The 16,206-nt window shown below is 47.5% G+C and overlaps 1 protein-coding gene across 1 annotated transcript in view; it reads right to left on the reverse strand.

Annotated features, from left to right (window-relative positions):
- The window catches only part of RHBDL3 (rhomboid, veinlet-like 3 (Drosophila)), a 64,940-nt gene extending 48,777 nt beyond the window's left edge, over positions 1-16,163 (reverse strand). The window contains exon 1 of the mRNA XM_010578740.1: positions 16,044-16,163. Coding sequence (XP_010577042.1) covers positions 16,044-16,163 — 120 coding nt within the window. The remainder of the gene's footprint in view (positions 1-16,043) is intronic.
- Positions 16,164-16,206: the final 43 nt, after the last annotated feature.

A 16,206-nucleotide genomic window follows, 5' to 3' on the forward strand; every position in this document is an offset into this window, starting at 1 on the left:
TGCTTAGACAAGTGTCTGCACTTTGGTGGTAATGACTTGCTATCCCCATCATCACACCCCTGGGTACAGGACAGTCAGCACAGAAGGATGGACCTGCCCTGGAAGGTGACTTCCCCTTTGACCCATCAGACTGGGCTTGGGCACAGAACAGCACATACAGTGTGGAGAGTGTCGTGGTTTAACCCCAGCCAGCAACTAAGCACCACGCAGCTGCTCCCTCACTCCCCCCCCATCCAGTGGGATGGGGGAGAAAATCGGGAAAAGAAGTAAAACTCGTGGGTTGAGCTAAGAATGGTTTAATAGAACAGAAAAGAAGAAACTAATAATGATAATGATAACACTAATAAAATCACAACAGTAGTAATAAAAGGATTGAAATGTACAAATGATGCGCAGGGCAATTGCTCACCACCCGCCGACCGACACCCAGCCAGTCCCCAAGCGGTGATTCCCTGCCCCCCCCTTCCCAGTTCCTAAACTAGATGGGACGTCCCATGGTATGGAATACACTGTTGGCCAGTTTGGTTCAGGTGCCCTGGCTGGGCATGAAAAGCTGAAAAATCCTTGACTATAGTCTAAACACTACTGAGCAACAACTGAAAACATCAGTGTTATCAACATTCTTCACATACTGAACTCAAAACATAGCACTGTACCAGCTACTAGGAAGACAGTTAACTCTATCCCAGCTGAAACCAGGACAAGAGGAAGAAACTTTTTCTATACCCATTTCTTCTGGGCAGGGAGAACACTTGGACCAGAAATTAATCTTCTCTTCTGGATAATACATGTCAGCCTTTCAAGAGGACAGATGGAGCAGTGACTCCAGTGGGATGACAGAACTGTTGTGACAGCAAGAAGATGATGCAAGGTGTGTAAGCACCATTCTTCTAGTGATGCCCATCTCTTTGGTTGTCAGAAATACTGTTTCAGGGAAATAATTCCTAATCCAGTGACTATCGTTCCCCCTCCTGGAGGAGAACTGCGTCTCTTGATATCACTCTACCACATTTGACTTTCCTAGACTCCTCTGTTAAATTGTTCCTCCTTCTCAGTAAATTCTTTAATACAAGGACAGTGATTGCCACTGTTTTTCAGTTTCTCAAAGGAACTAAGATCCATAGCCCCAAAAATCAGAACTTTTGCCCTTCCTGTAGGAAGTTTTATCCTTCCTTTAAAGACAAAGAGTTTTACAGCAATCAGCCATGAAACTTGTCAGGAGAAAAACCACATTTTATAGTCTGGACTTGAAACACAGAACGTTTCAGATTAAAAATAGCTCCCTTTTTCACTGTCTGCCAGACCTGGGAAGGAGGTGAAAATCCACAGGGACTTGATTTGATGCGTGAAAAAGTAGAATTCTATAGCAGTGAGTACACACACACACACGTATTTTAGGTCAAATAATAGCTCTGCAATAATACTTAGCTTAGCAGAGAAAACCAAAGCTTGAGATAGACCCATGCTAGTTGGTACTCTGGTGCTGAGTACCATGACAATTCAAGCATATCCATCAGAAAGAGAGGGGGGGAAACTTTAAAATAAATAAATAATTTTTTAAAAAATCTCATCACATCACAGTTTTCCTACCTTTAAGATAGTGTCTCTTTCAAATTCCAAATACTGCTCCTGTATCAGGAATCATGACAAATATCTTGCCAAGGTATGAGATGCTCTATCTGCATGACCCAGGTCACGCGGACCTGGCCAGCACACAACCTTCCCCCCACAGCAGGTAGCTCCAGATCAGGCTCCCTCATTCCACAGCCACGTAGCGGGGCAGCAAAGGGACCTGGTACAATATTCAACCTTCCTCCCCTCCCTTCTCAACAGGGGCAGAGAAGAGGCCATGCACTGTCTGCTTTCTGAGGAACCATAGCTCAAGCCTGCGCAGCTCAAACATAGCAAACAACTGCACAGCTTACTCCAGAGCATCCTATGTTCTGCAAAAGGGCCAGCCCTGCTCTTTGGGGTGATGAGTTACCGATCAGAAAAGAACAGCAAAGCGGCATCATGTGGCTCTACACAAAGCTCTTGCCACCAGCTAAATTGATAGACCCTAGCAAAGGAGAACAGGAATCAGCAGGCACAGCTTTGACTCTAACAATACAGGCAGTTAAACATGCAGTATTAAGGGCTACTGAGTAATGCAGGAGTGATGGGACAGAAGCAGGGTTACCTCAGTAATCTGATTAAGCAGGAAGAACAGTCAGTCACTCCCTTCGTCCAAATCGGTGTAGGATGACAGAGGCTGGGCCATCTATAAGATGTTGGTAAGTGTTTTGTCATTGGCAAGGAACACAGTACCGGGGCACTCAGAAACATCCCTTCTCTGATGTCACCATCACAACTGGCACACACAGAGCATCCTCATCACGGGAGGCAGGTCCTGAGCAGGGCTGACTGTTTGCCTGCTAACATCAGAAAAATACCTTGGTGTTCCCTCCGGGAAAGAGCTCATTCAGCTATACCTCAGGAGGAACGCTGAGCAGAGAATGACCTCAGAAAGACTACGGCACTCACACTGCAGAGAGCATGTTTCCTTGAATGAACTGCTTCGGCTCAGGTTGGGTGTGTGTAATTCAGGCTGTTAGACACTACAAGAAAACATCTAATGCAGCTTTGTGTCAAACCTCCACCCACACATCAGCTACATAATTAATAAGGATGAAAGAGAACATTATCCCAAGCTGGTATTCAGACCCTCAATGATCAGTAGAGCCTGTTATATTCTGTTTGGCCTTAGAAGTCAGCAAAAGGAACATACTTCACACATCGTACTACATGCTTGGTCATTAAATACAGGCTTATAAGCCCATAAAGTCACTGTTGCTTGCAAGTATGGAGTAATTTTTTGCATGAACTAGTTTGTTTTGCAGTGGGCCCAAAAGTTAATTAGTTTTTACAGTTTTATTACTCCACATGGTCAAATAACAGCCTGGAGCTTTCAGTCAGCTGGAACCACATAAGGTCCAGAAAATTCTCACTGTGCTTTTCAGGACTGTTTACTAGGGCCATAAATCAGCAGCTGGCAAATGACTTTCTGCCCCAGCTCTTCTCGGCCACCAGTACCAATCCTAAAAGATCCCATAAATCAATGCAGCAACAGCAGCTCTCAGCTCATGGGCCACAGAGGGAATAAGGCTGGAAGATACTGTTTCAGACATATATGACAATTCTTTGGGAGACATTTTGGCTATCACCACCCTGGGAGAAGTCACCCAATGCACCCATCTTGTTGAAGGGAAATGTGCAGTATTTATATCCCAGCCAGCTTCAGCTCTCACATATAACTATGAAGCTATGCTGCTGCCCTACCACAAAAGCTGTTTCCTGTCGCACCTGACAGGTAGATAAACCGGCCATACACCCATTCGTAAAAAGACATGGGTTTGGCCTCTCCAAATGCTGTAGAAGGCAATGAATGCAGGCAGGAGGCACCCATCAGGTGAAGAGCACACAAGCAAGCCAGCACACTACAGCCTCTGGGATACAGACTGACTGAAAAGCATTGCAACAGCAAAAACCTCTGGTGGGGGTGCCCAACACTGGAGAATCCTCTAAAAAAGCCAACATACACTCTAGTTCATAGAGCTCTAGAGGAGACAACAGCAGAATATTTAACATGCTGAAGGCACAAGAGCCATCCTGCACATATACGCATATGCACAAGACATCCCCAAACAGTTCCCAGGGCTGGCAAGTCCAAGTGTGATAAAGCAAACATGCAGCTCAATAAAGATTCTTCAGACATTTAATTTAGGTCGGAAGTAAGTTATTCCTCCAGCCATGGTCTCCAGGCACAGCTCAGTGACCAAAGATAGCAGCAGCAGGACCATCTCCCATGCTCTTCACAGCAGTCACCCCCAAAGGGGCTGCCTAAATGCACAAATCAATGCAAAATAAACATTTCTCCAAAACCCAAACACTACTGTCAGCAGACACATGAAGGAAAAATGTTTGTGCCTTCCCCGTTGACAGGGAGGAGAACAACCCAGAGACATAAATCCAGTGATAACAACACCGTGCAAAAGTAACTCCTCTATGAGCAACCACGAGGGAGTAGCTGAGGCAAGAGGCAGCAGTTCAAATGGAAGAAGGAACCACATTAAACACTTTCATTTTCCTCCCCAGTGCAAACAACAAGGCTAAAAAGCAACATCCTTCCATGGAGGCCACTGCCTGCAGTGAGGAAAGATGCTCAAGGCCCACCTCCCTTTCTCAGTGGGAGGGTAAGTAAACGTGGAAGAGGAGTGGCAGGAAGCCAGCAGAGGGAAACAAGCATCTGGCTCTCTTTCAGAGCCAAGGGGCAGAACTAAAAACCCACTTTGCTCTCCAAATCCCTTAGGGCACACACCATTCTGGTACCAGCCCCAGCAAAACATACAGTTGATGTTACACATATAAAGGGTCCAGGACAATCGTCACACTTGTGCTTCAAGCGCTTTGCTAGACCAAGTCGGAGCACACAGGATCAAGTCCTCCACCAGTTTTTGTAAAACTTTCCATTTTTCACCTTTTATAATATTGATCCTTTCGCTGCCGAGAGGTAAGCTTGACTATGTCTTGCTGGCTGTAGGCTGTCATCAACAAGCACTTCCACTACAATCGTACATCACAAACAAGTATGCTACACAAAGCAGGGTTTCCATCATTACCAGTACCTAATCATGAAGGATCACAGAGGCAAAGAGATGCTTCCTCAGGGAACACTGCCCTGAAGTAGTACATGAGACCAGAGGTTTGATGATAGTCACAAACAGCTTTGCCTTCAGCAGCCTCATTTATTTTTTCCTCATGCAACCCAGGAAACACCAGAGTATATGCTACTTACAGAGTATGTCAAGTATCAAAGAACATGAAGAACAGTTCCTAGGGGTAAGATTGATCTTGCTTGTTTAACATTAGTTTCACACATCGTTACTCTTCTCACTAGCAACACAGGGTCACTGCAGACAGCTGTTCCTAAGCAACAGGAACATATACTAAGAATACATACATTCACTGTGTCTTGCTAGTGCTGGGGTTTTAAAGTTGAAGGAATTCAAGGTCCAAATGAGACTTGGTGTAATCACAAACGTTCAGGACTTTCACTACACATTTCACCAAAACACATTGTCTCTGGTGATAGAATACCCCCGGCATCATCATGAGCAGCTGAATCAGGGGGGATGTCGCCACTCAGGAGACTAGGAGAGGAGAGGGAAAGAAGTGACTGTTCAAAGTGCTACAGCCTGAACAGGCAAACAGTGCAAGGTTTGAATCACATAAAAATCCAGCGCATTCAGAGATCAGCTTTCCTCAGCAGCCTGTACATACAACGGTGCAGGAAAACAGGTCATCAACTGAACCCCATCAACTTTGTCTCGTGGGGTGTTGGTACCAAGCTGCTTTCAGACCAACACATTGTACAATGCCTAGTGAGGAGACAGAAAGAGATCACAGCTTCCTTGGCTGCTGTCAAACTCAAACACGCCCACTGCTGCATTTAATTTGCAAACGTGCCCCAGTACATTTGCACTGACTGCAAATACCGTAAGGCAATGGGAACATCATACTTCCTACCGCAGAAGAGAAACACTTGCTTTCCAGGTCTGGTAGAGAGTAACTTTAAAAGCCCTGTAAATGTTACAGGCATAAGTCATGATGGTGTAGAAAAGCACCTCCAAACCGTTTCCACTCGCTAAGCAGCTGGTTTATTCCTTTGGAGACAGGATGATCTCTTCCCCTTCTCTGTCATAACAGAGCACACAGCCACAGAGCACAATGCACCAGCTGATTTGCAGAACAGCATCAATCCACTCTGTTTACGGCCTTTTTCCCCCCTTTCTTTTTAAACATGTAGGCTTAAATGTTTTTATTGCTTCAGTGATTTTCTATGTGCAAGACAGGATTTGAGAACAATGCATTAGCAAGGATCTATGTGCCTAAAAACCATCCTGGTCATTCAGCTGAAATGGCAGAGCGTACGCTACCAAAGCCTCCCACTGCAGCTGGGATCAGGAGGCAGCAGAGAGATACAACCCTCTCAATGCAGCTTGCCATCCCTCTTGGACACTGCACTCTAATGTGCAGGTTTCCAGGCAGATCAGACATGGAAGGTACACAAATGTGTAATGAGTAGGAAGCCTCCTGAGGCTTTTACAAATCTAGAGACATCAAGCTGCCAATAACTCACGAGCTGTGTAAGACTGACTCAGCCTCCATGTGCTTTTCGGTGTGTGTTATGACTCCTTGAAACATTTCAGGAGATGCCTACTTCTACCAGCACAAGCTTAATATTGCTGTGTTTGCTACACTGCTGATATCTAGTTCATATGGATGGCTTCTACTCCCAACTTTCTGCACTAGGCAAAGCCAACAGTCTGTGCACAGGCCAGTGGGATTGGACAGAGGAATAACCAAATAGCCGGGGAAAGGGGAAATGGGATAGCGGACCACAAACCATTCATGCTGCAGGGAAGGTGTAAATACAGACAATCCCAGAGACCCGCATCCAGCTTAAGGGCTGGCTGATGTTCAGTGTACAGAGGTATTAGAAGATTAAGGAAGAACTTGGGGAATTTCTGCTGTTCATCCTGCAAGAGGCGGGAAGATCATTAATGACCTCCATGTAGCTTTTTCATGCTGAGCCATCACTCCAGGGTATCGTGGCTAAAAGCCAAATCTGGGTATAAGCCTTGAAGTGCTGGGAGATTGCCATCCGCTGTAACAACACTGGGGACAGACACAGGCTAATCCAGGCATGGTAAAAGACAAGACATTACCCTGCGGAGGGAATAGTCTCTCAGACATCTATTTGCTGCTCAATGCCTCAGTTTCCCTCCTTGACTGAAGGAAGGATAAATTCCCCTCCCCTCTTTCCCAGGGGCTGCTGTATTCAAAAGAGCCTCTGGCAGAAGGCAACGAGGGCTTGATAATCCAGGCAGCAACAGCAAACCAATCTCCTTCAGCAAAACCAGATCCTCTCTTACCAGCCCATTCTTCCCTTCAAGTCTGTCCACAGGGCAATGAATTTGAAGGGACTCTTTTTTTTTTTCCCAACTCCATAACCCAAAGTGGAGGAGTCAAAGGGTTAATGCTGCATGACAAAGGTCAGCCCAGTTTGGGGGGGGAGGAGAAAGGGAAGCATTGTGGCCACAGACAGCAGCTCCCTGCGACCAAAACGCCACTTGAGAAATGTAAAGTGATGGCGCTGCTCAGAAAAAAAGGCCTGAGAGCCCTGCCTAAATCCCAGGGCTTTATCGCTCACAAAAGCCCAGCCCCTTGAGTGATTAATCGTGTGCTCCATGGCTGGGCGCCTCAAAGAGCAGCAGATGACACATGCCCAGCTGCTATCGCCGCCCCTCCTCAAGGTAGCGGGGCAGAGGCAGGTGCACTCCCAGTGCCCTCTGCTCGAGACTAATCTATTCTCCCTCCTTGTCCTCTGCCTTTCATCTACTCCAGCAGCCCACGCTGACAACTGTAAATGAGATTAGACTTCGAGGCGTGGGGCAGATGCAGAACCCCCTCTGTGCATTGCCAAGAGACCCTTGTAGCTTTTAAAGTGTCTTTCCCCTTTACAATGCACAGCTTGGTGGAGGGGGAGAAGGGGGGCAAATTTTTTGTCAGGCTCACAGAAGCATCTAATATAGCAGACAAGGCAGACCCTGGTTTTAGGGCCTGGTTGCTAATCTGTCATCACCATGGACAGTCTTCCCATCAGTAGCTCTAATTCTCCAGTTCACGTTAGGAGATGAAGTACAAGTCTATGACTATTTCCTAATTCCAGTTCCTATAAACTCTTTGCAGCACCACTCCACTTAAATGCGGACATATGTCCTGACGAAAACTACTCTAAAAAGGCAGTGACAGTCCAAAATTTAGGCAAGGGCTTAAAGGTTGCATACAACCCTGTGTTCAACCCCCCTGTCTGTACTGCTGTTCTCACTGCCATCATTCCCTGTTCCTCATCTTGCAGTTTCTGTTCCTCCTGCTCCCAGTGACCCACAACACCCAGCGGTAAGACACAAGCAATTTGTCAGAGAAAGTGGTAAAATCTCCAGGCATAAACCACTGCCCAGAGCTCAGAGACACCTGCCTGGTGAGGTCTTCCAGCCACAGTCGGCAGGGGTTAGCCAGCAACAATAGTCAGGGAAACTTTTCAAAGTGAAGTGGGATGTTTAGCTCAACAGTGCCCCAGTAAACAAACTGGAATTTCTTTTACACTGTGGGAAATAGCTCGTCCTGCCTGTGTTAAAGGCTATCCAGAGAAAAGGGACACAGTTAACATAAAAGATCACTGAGTACAAAATAATTCCCTTTCTCGGTTACCGCCAACCATGATAATAGCTGGCCTGATTTTATGGATTGCTTTGCAATTTCATTCGTGCAGGAACCAGCCCTAGATTTAAGAAGCTGCAAAGTCAGCATATTTTCAAGCATATTTTAATGCTTTATGAGCATGGCAGAGCAGGTTCAGCTGCACCCACTGCTGGTAGTGTCAGCAACTGAACTCTTCCTGGTAAGTGCACCTCTGGTCCAGGATATCTCTACAGGCTTGTTTCTGAGCTCAAGTTTTCCATTAGCTGCCTACACAGACTGGGTAACTTGGCATCTCTCTGCATTCCCCATAAACTCTGTTCATCTGTTGCCATCACACCCACGTACAAGTCTCAGGAAGAAATCCAGGATTTCTAAAGCAGCTGCAACAAAAAGACAGCCTGGATTGACAAGCAATAGGATCAAGGTGCTGAGCCAGTGAGGAGGGTCTTTTGGGAGAGTTTTGTGTATGTCTATTTAAAACAAGCTTGTTGTCATGACTACAAACCAGGGTACAGGTGAGAAGAAGTGAGAACTCCGAGATGAGGGCTGATAATGTTAATTCACACTTGAAATCTCAGCAGCCATAGGGATGGGGAAACAGAAAAGATGATACAAGCTCTTGGTATCTAACAAGGCTAAAAGCCACCTTCAGAAGGCAGGTCTGTCCTAATAATGAACATTGTCCTCCTAGATAGCCCCTTTCAGTCAGCGCAGCCAAGGGCTGGATAAGACCGATTAGCTACAGTCATCTCTAAAGCAGGGGCACTGGGGACATGGAGGCAAAGAAGGGCACCAAGGCCCTGGAAAGGACATGGCAAAGCATGAACAGCCCCTCAGGAGACTCATCTGCAGACTCACTCTCTAACCATCAGACAACTTGGCTTCAACAAGGACAGTGAGATATTCATGTCTGCATGCAAGGCAATTAACAAGGGATCTTATTAGCACAGAGAAGTGTGAAACTGTCAGGACCTGCTCCTGGGATTGTCACATTTTTAACTTTACCAGAAGATTAACAAAAAAATGGTTTTCTGGCCAGTGAAGAACAAATGAAGAAAACCCCAAGTGATTGCAGAGGGATGGAGAGAGGCAATGCCTTTCTCTGCTCAGAGCTTGGATTCCACAAAGAGATGGCATGGAGTGCTCAGCGACAGTGCAGTCTCTGCAGAAGGCAGCAGATGCGGAGCTAATGTGTGTGTGGGGGTGGAGGGTGTTTATGAGCACAATAAATAAATGTATGAATCCCTATAAAAGTTCCCATATAAAAGTGACTTAGAGCTGCCCGAGGGCCATGGCCTTGTAATAAAAAACACATCTCGTAAGCACAGTATGAAGCAGCAGCTGTACTGTAACTGCCTGGCTGCAGCACTGAAAAGCTATGAGTCTGCCTACTCCCAAACTCTTGGGTGAAGTGCTTACCCCACAAAATGTAGGAGGAATTTTGGTACTTGCTTCAGTGTAGCCAGGATTTTGCCCTGGAAGGGGCTTCTTTGAACCTGAAAGCCTAGGAAGCCGTTCTGGATCTGCCTTTTTGCCAAATTTGAGTTCTTTTACTCCTTAAAAAGAAGCAATCTGCAAGTGGCTGGAGATACTGGCTTGAGTCACTGACAGTTCCCAGTGTGACAGATTAGAGCTGGATCAAAACAAATAAAAAATTCCCCCAGAAAGCATTGTCAGTCACTCCTCTCCCCAAAAATAAACAAGCAAAAAGCACGGCTTTATGGCTGAGCAGCAATTTTTATCAAGAAGTTTTGAATTTTTAATTTAAGATGTTGGGGGGGGAGTCATAAAAAAACCCAAACCCTTTAATTTTGTATGTCTAAATAGAAACCTGCTTTTTTGTCAGTAAACCTAAATAAAAATATTTTTTTTTAAATCTGCCCACAAGAAAAAAAAAAAGCATTAATAATAATTTCTTCCCCCCTCAAAGGCAAGGGTGGGGGGAAGTGCTGACCCCTCCCTTGCATTGTTTGCTGTCATACTCCATCACCCCAGACACACGAGACTTGCAGACTCCCAGCCTGTGAACTTCCAGCTGCTCTAACACTTTCTCCAGAGCCTTCTCCTGCTCTGCTGCTCTCCTGGTAGGTGGTGAACGCAGAGGCGCACGTGTCTCAGCTGAGAGGGTGGGTATTAAACTTCAGTCCCAGCCCATGAGTCACAAATGCACAGGGCACGTGAATCCTCGGCCACCCATTTCCACTCCAAGAACCCATCAGTCCAGGTCATATCTCCCAGGGAGGGCTGCAACTGTTCCGAGTTTCAATGCACAGGCTTTCTTTAGTTATTAAGACTGTCCTCGTGTTTCATGTGGATGCCAATCAGAGGTAAACAAAACACGACCCTCTCCTGCCAGCATAGAGCTGCTGGGAGTAGCAACCTTGTTCCGTGACAAACAGCATCTTGCAATTCACTGCAGGGCTAATTGCATTGTATTACTGATATAACGCTCAAGGAAGACGGCAGCTCCTTCGCTTTGCCCACAGGCAACAAGGACGTTATTGATTTATTCAGGACTTACGACTAGTTGTCACAGGTTGCATTCTCTTTGATAATAAAGCTTTACAGACAAGGCTTAAATTTCAGCTGCAGCCTTAATTGAAATATAGCTAATTACTGAAGGTCTGTCTTTACAGCCCATTCCCTTGTTACTGGGGTAATGTTCTGTAAATCTAACAGTCAAACTCTCCCCTCCCTTAGAAAGAAAAAAAGATGGAAAAAAACCCCCATCTACTATTCAAGCAAGTCCAGTGGGAAATTACAGATTCCTCTCTTTGAGCCCGAGGTAGCTTCCAGCCAAGAGCCCCATCCCGCAAGGGTTCAGTGACTTCAAAGGATGCTTGTAGAATCAGACTCCAAATTAAGGCCAACGTTTGAGACGGGGGAGAATTCAAAGTGGCTGAAACAAACATTCAGCCCAGACCACAAGCAATTTATCTTGCATCCACCTTTTGAGTGGCAGCATACCCTATGAGCCCCAGCAAATTCAAATACACCACACAATTTAGGTGTGATCAACAATTATAGTAATCTAATTCCCAACTGCCAGCTTGCTTGACTGTATGACAACAAATGTACTGCAGTCCAGACACGTGGATTAGCAGTCGGTCACAGCTAACTGGGTATGAATGAGCACTCATCAGAACAGGCAGTCCAGTTATTAGCTGAATGATAACGGGACCCCTAGGGTACCAAGGACATCCTTTCCCGGAGACTGCACCACAGCTTTTGGCTTTGCAGTTCAGCCAGACACAGAAGCAAGATTATCGCCTCATAAAGCAGGGACAAAATCCCATCCGAACTTTAGTATTGCCAGGACGATGCCAGCATCAGAGTGAGCTCCCTTACAGAAGGTGACATTTACACGCACACACAACAGCACAAAACTTTATGACATCAAGAGAGTGCTGCAGTTTAAAAGCAAGTCAAGCCTAGAAAAATCCTTCAGTTTATAGCTGCTTCACATTTCAACCTGGCAGATGGAAGGAATACCACAAAGCAAACATGTCAGTTAAAGCAGCTAAAAGCATAATTTACAAACTGGAATCCACAACCCAAATTCTCAGCAGCAGTAACTCAGAGCTTTACAGAGCTGCACTGATTTCAGCCAGCTACAGATCTGACCCACAAGGCATTTACCTGATACAACCATAGTCTTTGGTACAGAAGCAGATACTTTGCTAATTCTGCGCAAGTTTAAAGCAGCAGGTTGTCCCCTGGAGGATGTAACCCCGCAGAAGTTAGTTTAGCAGCTGGGGAGCCATTTCAAAAAATACAGTGCTGGTTTTACAGGTCATAGTTTGCCTGCCTCAAAGAGTAGAAGATCCTTTAATCCACAGAGCAAGGACAGCACAACTGGCAGCGAACAGAGCACCTGCTGCAGCACCTCGGCTCAGCCTCTGTGCTAGTAGGGATGGCCAGGCTGGGCCTGCTTCTGTCCCTGGATACTCTGAAGAGGAATTGAGAGAAAGGCCCAAAGCAGTAGTGATAATTATGACTTGCACACCAGCATCGTGGGAACCGGGAGCACGGAGCACATTATTCCTAGGCTGTATTTTAAATGCAGGGAAAATCTAGTACAGAGGAAATTAACTGGAGGTTAGACACTTTGCTCACAAGACAGAGACAATATATCAGTTGTTCACATACCTGATCAAATAGGGCTTTCCAGTGCTGAGAGGCAATGCATAAGGGAGGAAAAAAGAAAAAGAAGGTATAAGAGCAACGACATTAACATGCAGTAAACTGTAGAAGTATATTCTAACAAAGAAATAACCAAATGATTTAGTGCCATTTCCAACATCCTTCTTCATCCCAGAATCACCTACCCTTCCGGGGGAGGAGGCAGGGGGAAGCTACCAACCACAGGGAGGACAGTTTTCATTTACAAATCCAAATTAGGATGAACTCAGAACATTCATGTGTTAATTCTGTTTTCTCCCTCTTTGTCTTCTTGCAGGCAAGCAAGGAATAAAAGGCTTTTTTACTCACAGAGATCAAGAAAGCTTGGTGTATACTGAGGGGAGGGAGGAATTAGCAATGGTTTTTCAGATCCCTTTCTGAGATCCTGTGGCCCAACACTGACCCACAGACTGCCCTGCAGGTTGTCAGAGGCTTGTCTGCTGCCTGCTCCTAAATCTGGCAGGGACTTGCTCCAAGGTCTTCGATAACCCATCAGTTCTTTGAGCCTCACACGTCCACATCTGAAAAACGGGTAATTCCTCTCATGCAAGGTGGCAGGGTGGAAGGCTGGAGGGAGCCCATTACAAGGTTTTACCCCACAACTTTCATTCTAGAAGATCTGCCTTAAAAGCTCTGTATAGGAGAAAGCTCCACTTCAATACTGATGACCATGTGAACGTTCCACAAGTCCTTGTCACTTTGGAACAGAAAAAACAAGCTGGTGACTGCCTCTGATTTATGCTTCATAGAAAGGCTGACGTCAGGCCACCTCCCTGACCCAGGCTTGCTGCCTCACTGTCCCACAGAACAGAGGAAATTCCTAATGAATTGTTTAAGGCACTCTCTCATCTCCCCTGGATTTGGGGGGCCAGCTGAGAAGAGAACAACTTCCATGGGGCAACAGTGGGGTAACCACTGGCTTGGGATCCCCAGAAAAAACCTTGCACATTTCTAGCTCTCCTATCTGAAGCGCTGTTCAGCACACTGTTTCTGCTTCATTCACCTTCCCAGAAAAGCAAAATGAGTAAAATAACAAACATCAGACTCATAGAAGCAAATGTCCTCACTGTGCTATATGCAAAGCAGAGCTCTGGTGAGAGTCTTGGCTAGTCCTGGAAGAACATTTCCTTTCACATGGTAGGCAGATCTAAAGCAGAATTGACTGGAGAGACAGTGGGATATCAGGCCACTGAATTCCATTTAATCAGTTAAGTTGTTGGCTCCCCTCCTCTCCATGCCTCTATCCATTTATAAACTCCCATTTATCATCATAAATCAGCCTGGCACTTTAAACAGAACATTTTGGGACTGCCTGAATCCTGGCTTTGTGGAACGCTGCTCTGAGAGCTGTAATGACATCACAGCTGAGCTGTTATACACTGTCAAGGCTATGACAGCCAAACCTCCACTACGTAATATTTTTGTGGTTAATAACACATAAAGAACTGACCTTGTGTCAGTTCTTGCTGGCCAAGCCAGACAGCTTACATCAAGCTCTCAAATGTAATAATAACAACAGAAAACCAACCCCCAGTTAGGTCTCAGGGGGGCATGGGCTAGCACAGAGCAGTTTGAATTTTCAGAGATGATGCTCTGCAGCCTGCTTGTTTCAGCAGGAAATCTTGGCTGAGGAGGAGGAGGGCATTTACACCACTTCCTGCCTTTCCGACTTGCAGATGATATACAATACCTCAGGCTTCTGTCACATAATCTATTGCCAGGTCTCAGCAGCTTCCCATAACCAATGCAACTGCAGGCTCTAGCTCCATTTTGTTGATTGCAGAAAACAAGGTACCAGAGTCAAGTAACAATGCAGATCCCAGCGTAAGTAACAGCAAGACACTGCGAGCTGGATCAGACCGAAGCTGTCCTACCTCAAGGTCAAGCAGCAAGTCAGTAGCGGAACTAGGATGAGAATCTAGGTTTCACCAAGGAAAGCTCATGGTCCCTCTCCTGTCTCAAGACCCCAATCCTGCCAGGCACTCAGCACTTCAGCATGTCTTGGGCTCCTGGCAGGATTGAATTGCTAATGGCTGCATTCATGTAGAGGCTGGAGTAACTCCAAGGGTCCCATGTGTAACACAACAGGAAATCTTTCTTGTAGACCATCCAGACAAGCACAAAATTTGTCAGGGAGGAAAAGGTCACAGTCCGAGGTAAGCAAGCACCAGGATTTGGCAACCTGGACTGTGAAAGCTCCTGCAAAGCCACCCTTTCCGAGTGAAAGCTACACATGCCCCTCATGGGTGAGGCATGCTCCTCTTAGGACTAGCTGGCAGTGTTGTAGCAGAGGTCAAACTGCATCACACGGTTCCTCCTGACTGTACAGTGCTCAGGAATACAGCCTGGGGAATGCAGCTCTACCAGGCAACTGCACTTCCTCCGCTACCCTCTGGGAGGAAAATCCAACAGCGACTGAATTCGAGGTGATTCAGAAGGAAGGGCTGGGGGACGAGGAGCAGACACTGCCCCTAAACAGCCCTAGACGGGCTCCTCCAGCAGTGTCATAAAAGTAGAGGGGAAAGGGGATGTGCCACTGCTGGAGGCTTAGTTCACAAGCGTCCCTTTCATATCGGTGCAAGACCTGAGACACAGCCCGCTTCAGAAAGACGTTTATATCGCTGCTTCATGCCTCCACAGGCAGGAACAGACCCTGTGCTTACCTCTGCAGACTGAGCAGACACTTTGCACAGTCCTCATCCCAGCAGAGTTTGCTGGGAAGGAGGGCTGCGAGCAGTCTGGGATGCACCAGGCATGCAGGATTTGCTCACGTTCGCTCCCTCCCAGGACAGGTGCACAGCGAGCTCCTGCCTCCGGGACCGGTAGATGCAGAACTACCGCCACAGCTCTGCAGGCTTTGCTGCTCAGCCTGGCAGGAGCAGATTCGAAGCACGCAGGACCACTTGGTGTCCTTCTAGGCTGGATGAGCAGAGGCTGAGACCCGGTGCCAAGATATCCCACCCTCAGGTGCAATCACAGCTCAGAGGGTGGAGAGAAGCTATCAGCCCTGCCGAGCCGAGCTGGGGAAAAAACTTCCTCGGCTGTTTGTTGCTCGGGGGCTGGAAGAGATATCTGTCACCCTCCGAGTGGCTGGGACTCTGGAGAAGCTCTCTGTCCCCGGGAAGCCCCTCAAGCCAAGGCGTCAGCCCCTCTTCAGCCTCCAGAGACGCCTCTGCGCGCAGCCCCGCTGCCCCGGCCCGCCCGGCTTGCAGCTCGCCGTGAGCCAGCATCTCCCCGGCGGCGCGGCTCCGGGCACGGACACCGAGCGGACCGGCAGCCTGTCCGGGCCGCTGCCGCCGGGGCACTCCGGGCTGGGGCTGGGAGGAGAAGGGAACTGCGGCCCCGGGGACGGAGAGAGCCCGGCGGCTGCCGGAGCCCGCAGACACCCGGCGGCGAGGGGCGCGCAGGGCGGGGGGGGGACACGGCGGGTTTCCCTCGCCCCAGAGGGTCATCAGCCCCATTCCTCCCCCCATCCCGGACTTCATCTATAAATAGCTTGAGCCGATTAACCCGGCCCCGGGGGAAAGGAGGGAAGGCACCGAGCAAAGGAAACTTACATCCTCTGCGGCCATAGGTAGGACATCCTCGGAGTCCAGCACCTCGATTTCTTCCGCCTCTGAGCTGGCAGCCACAGCAGGGGAAGAGCTGGCGTGAGGCTCCGGCAGCCTGTCTCCCATGCTTGGAAACGGTCCCCCTCCAGCCCCCGCCCCCCCCCCCCCC

Source organism: Haliaeetus leucocephalus, unplaced genomic scaffold (genome assembly GCF_000737465.1).
Source record: "Haliaeetus leucocephalus isolate CR32 unplaced genomic scaffold, Haliaeetus_leucocephalus-4.0 Scaffold646, whole genome shotgun sequence".
In the NCBI taxonomy this organism is placed as follows: Eukaryota; Metazoa; Chordata; class Aves; order Accipitriformes; family Accipitridae; genus Haliaeetus; species Haliaeetus leucocephalus.